Below are 12,215 nucleotides of genomic sequence, written 5' to 3'. Positions count from 1 at the left end.
GCTAAGGAAACAAGATCCATCTATATGCTGTTTACAAGAGACCCACTTTAGACCTAAAGACACCTTCAGATTGAAAATAAGGGGACGGAGAACCATCTATCATGCTAATGGTCAACAAAAGAAAGCCAGAGTAGCCATACTTATATCAGACAGTCCAGACTTTAAAATAAAGACTGTATCAAGAGATGCAGAAGGGCATTATAATCAAGGGGTCTATAGACCAAGAAGACCTAACAATTGTAAACATTTATGTGCCAAATGTGGAAGCGCCCAAATATATAAATCAGTTAATCACAAACATAAAGAAACTCATCGATAGTAATACCATAATAGTAGGAGACTTTACCCCACTCACAGCAATGGACAGATCATCTAATCAAAAAATCAACAAGGAAACAATGGCTTTGAATGACACACTGGACCAGATGGACTTAACAGATATATTCAGAACATTTCATCCTAAAGCAGCAGAATATACATTCTTCTCCAGTGCACATGGAACATTCTCCAGAATAGACCACATACTGGGACACAAATCAGCCCTCAGCAAGTACAAAAAGGTCAAGATCATACTGTGCATATTTTCAGACCACAACGCTATGAAACTTGAGATCAGTCACAAGAAAAAATTTGGGAAGGTAACAAATACTTGGAGACTGAAGAACATCCTACTAAAGAATGAATGGGCTAACCAAGCAGTTAAAGAGGAAATTAAAAAGTATATGGAAGTCAATGAAAATGATAACACCACAACCCAAAACCTCTGGGATGCAGTAAAGGTGGTCATAAGAGGAAAGTATATGGCAATCCAGGCCTTCCTAAAGAAGGAAGAAAGATCTCAGATACACAACCTAACCTTACGCCTTAAGGAGCTGGAAAAAGAACAGCAAATAAAACCCAAAACCAGCAGAAGACAGGAAATAATAAAGATTAGAGCAGGAATTAATGCTATCGAAACTAAAAAAACCAGTCTAACAATGAAACCAGAAGCTGATTCTTCGAAAGAATTAACAAAATTGATAAACCACTAGCCAGTTTGATCAAGAAGAAAAAGGAAAGGACCCAAATAAAATCAAGAATGAAAGAGGAGAGATCACAACCAATACAACAGAAATAAAAATAATAAGAGAATATTATGAGCAATTATATGCCAATAAAATGGGTAATCTGGAAGAAATGAAAAAATTCCTAGAAACATATACACTACCAAAACTGAAACAGGAAGAAATAGAAAATTTGAACAGACCCATAACCAGTAAGGAAATCGAATTAGTAATCAAAAACCTGCCAAAAAACAAGAGTCCAGGGCCAGATGGCTTTCCAGGGGAATTCTACCAAACATTTAAGAAAGAGTTAACACCTATTCTCTTGAAACTGTTCCAAAAAAATAGAAATGGAAGGAAAACTTCCAAACTCTTCCTATGAAGCTAGCATTACCTTGATTCCAAAACCAGACAGAGACCATGCTAAAAGGAGAACTGTAGACCAATTTCCGTGATGAATATGGATGCAGAAATTCTCAACAAGATATTAGCCAACTGGATCCAACAATACATTAAAAAAGTTATTCACTGTGACCAAGTGAGATTTATACCTGGGATGCAGGGCTGGTTCAATATCCACAAAACAATTAATGTGGTTCATCACATCAATAAAAGAAAGGACAAGAACCGTATGATCCTCTCAATAGATGCAGAGAAAGCATTTGACAAAATACAGCATCCTTTCTTGATAAAAACCCTCAAGAAAGTAGGGATAGAAGGAGCATACCTCGAGATCATAAAAGCCATATATGAACGACCCAACACTAATATCATCCTCAATGGGGAAAAACTGAGAGCTTTCCCCCTAAGGTCAGGAACAAGACAGGGATGTCCACTCTCGCCACTGTTATTCAACATAGTATTGGAAGTCTTAGCCTCTGCAACAGACAACACAAAGAAATAAAAGGCATCCAAATTGGCCAGGAGGAGGTCAAACTTTCACTCTTCACAGATGACATGATACTCTATATGGAAAACCCAAAAGATTCCACCAAAAAGCTGCTAGAATTGATTCATAAATTCAGCAAAGTTGCAGGATATAAAATCAATGCACAGAAATTGGTTGCATTCCTATACACCAACAATGAAGCGACAGAGAAATCAAGGAATCGATCCCATTTACAGTTGCACAAAAAACCATAAAATACCTAGGAATAAATCTAAAAGGTGAAAAAGCTATACACTGAAAACTATAGAAGGCTTCTGAAAGAAATTGAAGAAAACACAAAAAAATGGAAAAAGATTCCATGCTCCTGGATAGGAAGAACAAATATTGTTAAAATGTCGATACCACTCAAAGCAATCTACATATTCAATGCAATCCCTATCAAAGTAACACCAGCATTCTTCACAGAGCTAGAACAAATAATCCTAAAATTTGTATGGAACCAGAAAAGACCCCGGATAGCCAAAGCAATCTTGAAAAAGAAAACCAAGGGGTACCTGGGTGGCGCAGTCGGTTAAGTGTCCGACTTCAGCCAGGTCACGATCTCGCGGTCCGGGAGTTCGAGCCCCGCGTCAGGCTCTGGGCTGATGGCTCAGAGCCTGGAGCCAGTTTCCGATTCTGTGTCTCCCTCTCTCTCTGCCCCTCCCCCGTTCATGCTCTGTCTCTCTCTGTCCCAAAAATAAATAAACGTTGAAAAAAAATTAAAAAAAAAAAAAAAGAGAGAAAACCAAAGCAGGAGGCATTACAATCCCAGACTTCAAGCTATACTACAAAGCTGTAATCATCAAGACAGTATGGTACTGCCACAAGAACAGACACTCAGATCAATGGAACGGAATAGAGAACCCAGAAATGGACCCACAAACGTATGGCCAACTAATCTTTGACAAAGCAGGAAAGAATATCCAATGGAATAAAGATAGTCTCTTCAGCAAGTGGTGCTGGGAAAACTGGACAGCAACATGCAGAAGAACCTGGACCCACTTTCTTACACCATACACAAAAATAAACTCAAAATGGATGAAAGACCTCAATGTAAGACAGGAAGCCATCAAAATCCTCGAGAGAAAGCAGGCAAAAACCTCTTTGATCTTGCCCACAGCAACTTCTTACTCAACATGTCTCCAGAGCCAAGGGAAACAAAAGCAAAAATGAACTGGGACTTCATCAAAATAAAAAGCTTCTGCACAGTGAAGGAAACAATCAGCAAAACTAAGAGGCAACCAACAGAATGGGAGAAGATATTTGCAAATGACATATCAGATAAAGGGTTAGTATCCAAAATCTATAAAGAACTTATCAAACTTAACACCCAAAAAACAAATAATCCAGTGAAGAAATGGGCAAAAGACATGAATAGACACTTCTCCGAGGAAGACATCCAGATGGCCAACCGACACATGAAAAAATGCTCAACGTCACTCATCATCAGGGAAATACAAATCAAAACCACAATGAGATACCACCTTACACCTGTCAGAATGGCTAACATGAACAACTCAGGCAACAACAGATGTTGGCGAGGATGCAGAGAAAGAGGATCTCTTTTGCATTGTTGGTGGCAATGCAAGCTGGTGCAGCCACTCTGGAAAACAGTATGGAGGTTCCTCAAAAAGCTAAAAATAGAACTACCCTATGACCCAGCAATTGCACCACTAGGCATTTATCCACGGGATATAGGTGTGCTGTTTCGAAAGGACACATGCACTCCCATGTTTATAGCAGCACTATCAACAATAGCCAAAGTATGGAAAGAGCCCAAATGTCCATCGATGGATGAATGGATAAAGAAGATGTGGGATATATATACAATGGAGTATTACTCGGCAGTCAAAAAGAATGAAATCTTGCCATTTGCAACTACATGGATGGAACTGGAGGGTATTATGCTAAGTGAAATTAGTCAGAGAAAGACAAAAATCATATGACTTCACTCACATGAGGACTTTAAGAGACAAAACAGATGAACATAAGGGAAGGGAAACAAAATATAAAAACAGGGAGGGGGACAAAACATACTCATAAGTATGGGGAACGAACAGAGGGTTACTGGAAGAGTTGTGGGAGGGGGGATGGGCTAAATGGGGAAGGAGCATTAAGGAGTCTACTCCAGAAATCACTGTTGCACTATATGCTTACTAACTTGGATGTAAATTTAAAAATAATTTAAAAAAATAGGAAAGGACTTCGTTTTAATGGGAAGGCAGTGTGTGAAACTAAAGTGACTTGGCCTTTGGTGCTAGGTAGACCTTCTCTGACCCTCAGTTTCCTTATCTGTAAAACGGGGTTATGTGACTGTTGTGACGATAGGAAGAATGTATGCACCAGATCTTGCAGAGTGCCTGGCAATTAGTAGCTACTCAATATCTGTGGCTATTTTTAATAATATTGTTGAATATATTAATAAAATGAGCTTAACTGGAAAGGAATCTCAGCGTTTGCATCTCTGGGGTTTGGCTAGCAGCTTTATGTTTGGTCCTGCTTTGTTTTGCATGCAGTCTCTGTAAATAATTTCCATCAGATGTTTTTCCTTTCTATTTTGCAGTTACTTTCACGTCCCATCATGAGTCACTGATAGGCCTCAGGTTGAAGAAATGCTCAGGGGAAAAGATGTCTCTTTTCAAGTTATTTTATTCAGTGGTCATTGAAATCCTTTAAAAACACACACTTTTTACTGGAGTTCATTGTTCCCTTGATGTGCCAGGCCTTTTCTTCACACGTTCCTGAAGTCAGCGTGCCTCCTTCTTTATTGTGGTTTGACCTGTTATTCCCTATCATTCATGGTCTACCTCAAATCCTCTCCTCCTAGAAAAAAACCTTCTCCATCTACCTTAGCCTACTGTGATTCCATCTGGCTTTTTATTATTGAATTTTTTTTATGATGTTTTATCTCTGATGGCTCTAAAGACAAGGCCTACAACTTCCCTATTCTGGTTGTTTTTCATCTTGTGAGTTGTAGCTAGGTGGAACGTGAAATAATGCTAGTGTGCTGTGATCATTTAAAAAAATGAAATAGAGGCACCTGGGTGGCTCAGTCAGTTGAGCGTCTGACTTCGGCTCAAGTCATGATCTCTCAGTTTGTGAGTTTGAGCCCCACATCAGGCTCTGTGCTGATAGCTCAGAGCCTGGAGTCTGCTTCGGGTTCTGTGTCTCCCTCTCTCTCTGCCCCTCCCTGACTCGCACCTCTGTCTCTGTCTCTTTCTCTCTCAAAAGCAAATAAACATTAAAAATGTTTTTAAAAATGAAATAGAGTAGAAATATCAGAATGTATACCATGTATGGGTATCTGGGTGGCTCACTTGGTTAAGCATCCGACTATGGCTTAGGTCATGACTTCACGGTTCGTGAGTTCAAGCCCCGCATCAGGCTCTCTGCTATCAGCACAGAGCCTGCTTCAGATCCTCTGTCCCCCTCACTCTCTACCCCTCCTCAACTAGAGCACATGTATGCATGCTCTTTCTCTCTCTCTCTCAAAAATAGGAGCACCTGGTGGCTTGGTTGGTTAAGTGTCTGACTTCAGCTCAGGTCATGATTGCATGGTTCATGAGTTCAAGCCCTGTGTTGGGCTCTCTGCTGTCAACGCAGAGCCTGCTTCAGATTCTGTGTCTCCCTCTCTATCTGCTCCTCCCCCGTGCTCCCTCTCTCAAAAATAAACATTTAAAAATAAATTAATTAATTACTTAAAACATGAAAAAACATGTGTGCCATGTAATAAAGGGAAATATATATTACAGAAAGCTTCCATTTCATACATATATGTATATATGGTAGTAGGTCAAGATGTCACATTCTTCTTCTTTTTTTTTTTTTTTTCAACATTTTTTTATTTGTTTTTGGGACAGAGAAAGACAGAGCATGAACGGGGGAGGGGCAGAGAGAGAGGGAGACACAGAATCGGAAACAGGCGCCCGACGCGGGGCCCGAACTCACGGACCACGAGATCGTGGCCTGGCTGAAGTCGGATGCTTAACCGACTGCGCCACCCAGGCGCCCCTCTTCTTTTTTTTTTTTTATGTTTATTTTTGAGAGAGAGAGCTGGTAGTGGGGGGTGGGGTGCACGCATGAGCTGGGGAGGGACAGAGGCGAGAATCCCAAGCAGGCTCTGCATTGTCATTGCAGAGCCAAGATAGGGGGTTTGAACTCATGAACCATGAGATCAGGACCAGAGCGGAAATCAAGAGTCAGATGTTCAACCAACTGAGCCACCCAGGTGCCCCCCCAAGATGTCTCATTCTTACTGCATGTCTCCATCAAAAAGTTTGAAAATGTTAGTTTAACCCATACCTGAAGCCTATGTTTAGTCTTTGGAGTTTTGGCGCCCCCTTGCACAAGAGAGGAGCCAAGACTAGATGCTTTGTCGTGCTACAAAGTAGCTAGGATAAAAAGTGATCTTAATGTAATCAGCTTTGGTTATCCTTGTGTGTGCTGCTCAGTTGTTACTCATACTGATATTTCACTTAGGGACCAGTTCCCCTTGCCGTCCAATATCCCCATATTGTTCCCAAATTACCCCTTTCCTCTTCCCAGCTGGGTACTTACGGAAAACACACTTGTAGATGGTTTTAGTAGTAATGAAAAAGGAGTCTGAGGGTTTGATGAAAGCTGAGTGTTGAAAGTACTGAAGAGTTAAATAGTAGCCTAAACAAAAATAGTTAAATCCACTACCCCCCCCCAAAAAAAAAAAAGGATTAAGTGTATTTCAAAATCAAAAAGAAGTTATTTTTGGATCATGCATGCTGTTGTTCCCTTCCATTATCTTGGATCATTAGGAACACAAAATAGATCTACAATTGTAATTCCTTGATTCCCTTCCCCTGTTGTGCTGAATACCCTTTTCCCTTTCGATTCTTTTTTCATCTCATCAATCTTAGCCTTACCACCATCTTTTTGCTGCAGTTCTGTGTATCAGACCATATATCCTGCTTTCGGTCTTTTTTCACCCTCATGTGCTATCAGCAGTGATCTTCTATTTGCCAAATATAGTGGCCTTTTTTGAGTTTTGGGTTTTTTTTTTTTTTAATTTTAGAGACAGAAGAGGGAGCACGAGCAGGGGAGAGGGGCAGGGGGAGAGAGAGAGAGAGAGAGAGAGAGAGAGAGAGAGAGAGAGAATATCTTAAACAGGCTCTGTGCTCAGTATGGAGCCTGATAACGGAGCTCGATCCCACGACCCTGGGATCATGATCTGAGCTGAAATCAAGAGTTGGACACTCAACCGACTAAGCCACCCAGGTGCCTACCCCCTTTTTTCTTTTATTTTTGTTTTAATGTTTATTAATTATTGAGAGAAAGAGAGAGAACATGAGCATGGAGGGACAGAGAGAGGGAGAAACACAGACTGTGAAGCAAGCTTCAGGCTCTGAGCTGTCGGCACAGAGCCCAATGTGGGGCTTGAACTTGCAAACCGAGAGATCATGATCTGAGCCGAAGTTGGACGCTTAACCGATTGAGCCACCCAGGCACCCCCCCCACCACTTTTTTTGGAGTGTTTAGTCACTCTTCTGTTTCATTTGAAACAGCCCATCTTGCCTATACTGAAACTTTCTTCTTCTTTCCATGATCCCCTTTCAGTCTGTCCCCCAACTCTGGTATCCCTTGCGGGCTTCTTTTCTCTTTCCCTAGATGGAGTCTCAGCCTCCTTCTCTGACTCTTGGTCTTCCTAGAAGTGGGCATGTCCCAAGGCTCTGCCATTGACCCTCTAATTTTCTCAGCCTCTGCTTTCTCCTTCAAGAGGCTTGTCTGCTTTTATGAGCTCTCTGTGACCTTTATGAACTTGACCCCCAGATCTTTTCCCAGCCCTAGCCCCTAACCTCTAAGGACTAGGCCCATATTGCCAATTCCTGTTCTAATATCCCACTTTAATCTGCTTTTATCAAAAATTATGTGTTGTCTTATACTGAATTCCTCCCATTTGACCCAAACCCCTTAACTAAGCTGATTGATAATACTTATTGTCATAAAGAAGTTTGTGCCTTTTCACCTAATATTCCCATTCTTGCAAATTTATCCTAAGGAAAAAAGTTTGAAGAAAAAAAAAACTATAGTCTGGAGACGGAGTTTTTGGATTTGAGTCTACCCCTTCCACTTACTGACTGTGTGATCCTAGGCAAATTGTTAACTTCTCTGTGCCTTGGTTTTCTGATCTGTAAAAAATATATAGTACCTAATTTATAGGTTGTTGTATGAGTTAAGTGAGTTATTATGTAAAGTACTTATAACCATACTGATACCTTGTAAACACTGTATTAATATTAGCACTTACAGCAGGGCTCACATTAACTTTATTCATAATAGTTAAAAACTGGGAACAGTCTAGAAGGAATGTTTACATAAAATTTACTAGATCAACGTGGTAGAATATTATGTAACGAAGACCATAATTGTGAAGAGTATGGTAACATGGAAAATGTTTATGATATACTTAAAGATAGTATTTTTATGGGGCACCTTGGCTGGCTCAGTTGGTGGAGCATGCAACTCGTGATCTCAGGGTTGTGAATTCAGGTGCCACGTTGGGCATGGAGCCTACTCAAAAAAGAAAAAAAATTAGTTTTGGATAATGAGATTAGGGAATTACGGCTTTTCCCACTTATTGTTATAATGTTTATGTGAAAATAAAAAATCGCAGAAAAGGAGAAACTTTCTTCATCTAAATTTGCTTTCAGTATTTCCATGTGTGATATTTGAGTCATTCTTGACTTTAACCCCTTGCTGCACAGCCAGTCACTAACTCATAAAATTTATTAAACTCATGTCTTTGCGTTCCCATTACTGATACAATGTCCTCCTAACCTTTAACCTAGAATATTGCAATACTCTTTGACTTGTTTCTTTTTTCCATCCCATCTTGTACACCGTGGCAGACTACGTTTTCTTCTAAATTATCATTTTGTACCATCACGTTTCTTGCTCAGACATTTTTGTTGCTCTGTGTTCTTCAGAAGTTGAATCCCAAACTGATTAGCTTGGCATTTATCTTTGACCACTTGAGTTCTTACTGATTATACCTGCCTCTGAACTCCTATAGTATTAATTGATTATAGCAGTTATTTATAATGAGTTGTGACTTGTGTGTCTGTATCCTTTATCTGTAAGTAGATGGTAAGCCGTTTGAGGTCAGGGATGAGTTTTTACTTCTGTGTTCTCAGCACATAGCAAGTCCTTTCAGTATGTGTTTTTTGAGACATAGAATCAGTAAGCTTAGCAAAGAGAGCCTGTAATAAAGTAGTTTTCAGGTTCTCAAAGATTTTAAGCCTCATTACAGTATAAAGGAAAATGATTATCATAGTTTGGGGGGGGGAAGCTATGTACTCCATATAGATGAATAGTTTTAACATAAAACAATCTCTTTGGGGTTCATTCTGGGCCTAAAGTTATTTATTCCGCTTTTAGATTCTCCAGGGAACCAAAATTCTCAATTGCAATTCTCTCTGAAATTACCTTACAAGGTAAATGACACACAGTTTCCAGGTTTGTCAGAGGAAAGAAGGAAAATTCAAACTTGGCCTATGGTATTAATGAGGGATTTAAATTAGCAAAGAACAAATGTATTCATTTAAGGAAGACCTTATTTTATAGTAATTTTTTTGGTTAGAAATCTTGAGGGGGACTAGTTTTGCTTTTAATGGGAATTAAAACCAAATAATTCAGGGTTAATGTGAAATCTCAAGTCCTTATTTATTTCCTTAGCGCCAGCAGAAACTTCAGAAAGAACGCCTCATGAATGACTTCTCTGCAGCCTTAAATAATTTCCAGGCTGTGCAGAGAAGGGTATCTGAAAAAGAAAAGGAGAGTATTGCCAGAGCAAGAGCTGGATCTCGTCTCTCGGTAAGTTTATTCCCAAAAGAAGACCTCTGCAATTTCGTGATGTTCTTTTCCATGTTGTTGGGTTTTTTTTTTCCTCCTGACTCTGACCATTTTGACCATTAGCTTTTGTTTATTATCCCCATCCCCCCCCCCACACACCTCAATGATAATAAACAGAGACATTAGCTGCTATGAAAATGCCAGGTTGGTACAACCTATATAAAAAATATGTATGCAGGGTGCCTGGCTGGCTCAGTCAGTAGAGCATGTGATTCTCAATCTCAGGGTCATAAGTTCAAGCCCCACGTTGGGTGAAGAGCCTACTTAAAATAAAAACTAAAATAAAATATGTATGCATATGGTCAAAGGCCAGAAAGGAATATGCACAAAGTTTTGAAAAAGTGACAGGTAGAATTGCATGTAACTTCTTTGCTATTATATTTGTCTTAAAGACTTAAAAAAAGAAAAAAATGAATCTATTTTCTAGACTATAGCAGGCAAGGTTATTTGGACTAGACCTCTCTTTGAAATGAACTAATACTAAATTTTATCAGAAGTATAAAAGAGTCATGAAAATATTAAGGTCAAAATCTAAGAGAAGGTGAGATCCATAGAGAGAGGTAAGCTGAGCACTAAAACCGCTTTTGCATGGAGTACATTTATGGACGACAAACTTGAACTTCAATTTTGATGTTTTTATGGCATGAGGAGGAACAAAAGTCAAAACCCAGAGTACACACAAGGTGGGGAATCTAAAAGAAGGTGCTGTTCCAATTAAACTGGACCCTAAAAGGCTATATTCTTTTAGGGATGGGTATGCCAAAAGTAAGCCCTTCTTTCCCACAAAAAGATTGTATTAGCACTGAGCTGAGCCCAGGTGGTGGAGGACAGCAGGGGAGAGGGGACATTCAGACAATAAGTTGTAGCACAAAGGAACCTTGAAGCAAATTTACTGCCCAAATTCATACTACATGAATGGCCCCAAAGCCTCAAGCTTCAAGTAGTTCTGCAATGTAGAGTACTTAGGTGCCAGGCAGAAGCGAGTACACATCCTTTCTTGTTGGATAAGCCTAGCCCTGAAAGAATACCCTCAAACAATTTTTGTAGCATAATGATCAGCACTGGGTTAAAAATAACCAAGTACACAAAGAAGTAACTCTGAACAAGAACTAGTAGGAACAACAGTGAGGTGAAATAGACCTACAGAGACTTCATATATTAGAATTAGAAGATAACTGTAACTTACTGTGTTTAAAGAAATAAAAGAAAAAATTTTTAAGTCATTATTTTTTTCCTAGTGTTTTTCTTTTTGAGAGAGAGACAGAGCACGAGTGAGGGAGGGGCAGAGAGAGAGGGAGACACAGATTCCGAAGCAGGTTCCAGGCTCTGAGCTGTCAACACAGAACCCAATGGCGGGGCTCGAACCCACAAACCGTGAGATCATGACCTGAGCCCAAGTCGGACACTTAACTGACTAAGACACCCAGGCGCCCCAAAGTAAAAGAATTTTGAAAACATCTACAGGAAGCAGGAAACTATACAAAACTTTGGAAAAGAGTCAGAATATTTTCTAGAATTGAAAAATATGGAAACTAAAAACTTGATTGATGATTTAACTAGAAAATAGAAGATATTTTCTTTTTTTTTAAATTTTTTTTAACGTTTATTCACATTTTGAGAGACAGAGTATGAGCAGGGCAGTGGGAGAGAGGGAGGGAGACACAGAATCCGAAGCAGGCTCCAGGCTCTGAGCCATCAGCCCAGAGCCCGACGCGGGGCTCGAACTCACGGACCGCGAGATCGTGACCTGGCTGAAGTCGGACGCTTAACCGACTGCGCCACCCAGGCGCCCCGGTTCTTTTTTGTTTTTAATGTTTATTCATTTTTGAGAGACAGAGACAGAAGGTGGGGGGGACAGAGAGAGAGGGAGACACAGAATCCGAAGCAGGCTCCAGGCTCTGAGCTGTCAGCACAGCACAGATGCGGGGCTTGAACTCACGAACTGTGATCATGACCTGAGCCGAAGTTGGACTCTCTACCAATTGAGTTACCCAGGTGCCCTGATATTTTCTATCTTATGATATTATGTATCAGCACGTAGCACGGGGTTAAGAAGTTACATAGGAAGAAAGATTATGAGAAATGGAGAATGAAGTGAAGGATCTAACCTAGTTTTAATTGGAGTTTCAGAATAAGAGCGGAGCAAACTTAGAACAGAGGTGATATTTGAAGAGATAATGGCTGGTAATATTTTACAACTTATGAGAGGCCCTAATCTTCAGTTTCAAAAAGGCAAACAAATCTCAAAACGAATAAATAAAAGACTTGCATGTAGATACATCAGAGAGAAACTTCAGAACTCCGAAGAAAAAGGAAAATTGTAAAAATAGCCAGGGAAACTATAGAATACCTTCAAAGATGCA

The 12,215-nt window shown here is 39.9% G+C and overlaps 1 protein-coding gene across 3 annotated transcripts in view; it reads left to right on the top strand.

The window, feature by feature from the left end:
• The window catches only part of STX12 (syntaxin 12), a 42,973-nt gene that overhangs the window by 16,999 nt on the left and 13,759 nt on the right, over positions 1-12,215 (top strand). For all 3 annotated transcript variants that reach the window (XR_007154959.1, XR_007154958.1, XM_047872107.1), the window contains exon 4: positions 9,676-9,813. Coding sequence is in view for 1 of the 3 variants with exons in the window: in XM_047872107.1 (XP_047728063.1) it covers positions 9,676-9,813 (138 nt within the window). In the remaining 2 variants the exon portion in view is untranslated. The remainder of the gene's footprint in view (positions 1-9,675; positions 9,814-12,215) is intronic.

This window comes from Prionailurus viverrinus, chromosome C1 (genome assembly GCF_022837055.1).
Source record: "Prionailurus viverrinus isolate Anna chromosome C1, UM_Priviv_1.0, whole genome shotgun sequence".
Classification (NCBI taxonomy): Eukaryota; Metazoa; Chordata; class Mammalia; order Carnivora; family Felidae; genus Prionailurus; species Prionailurus viverrinus.
Note: the sequence above shows the minus strand (reverse complement) of the source record. Positions and strands in the feature narration are given on the sequence as shown.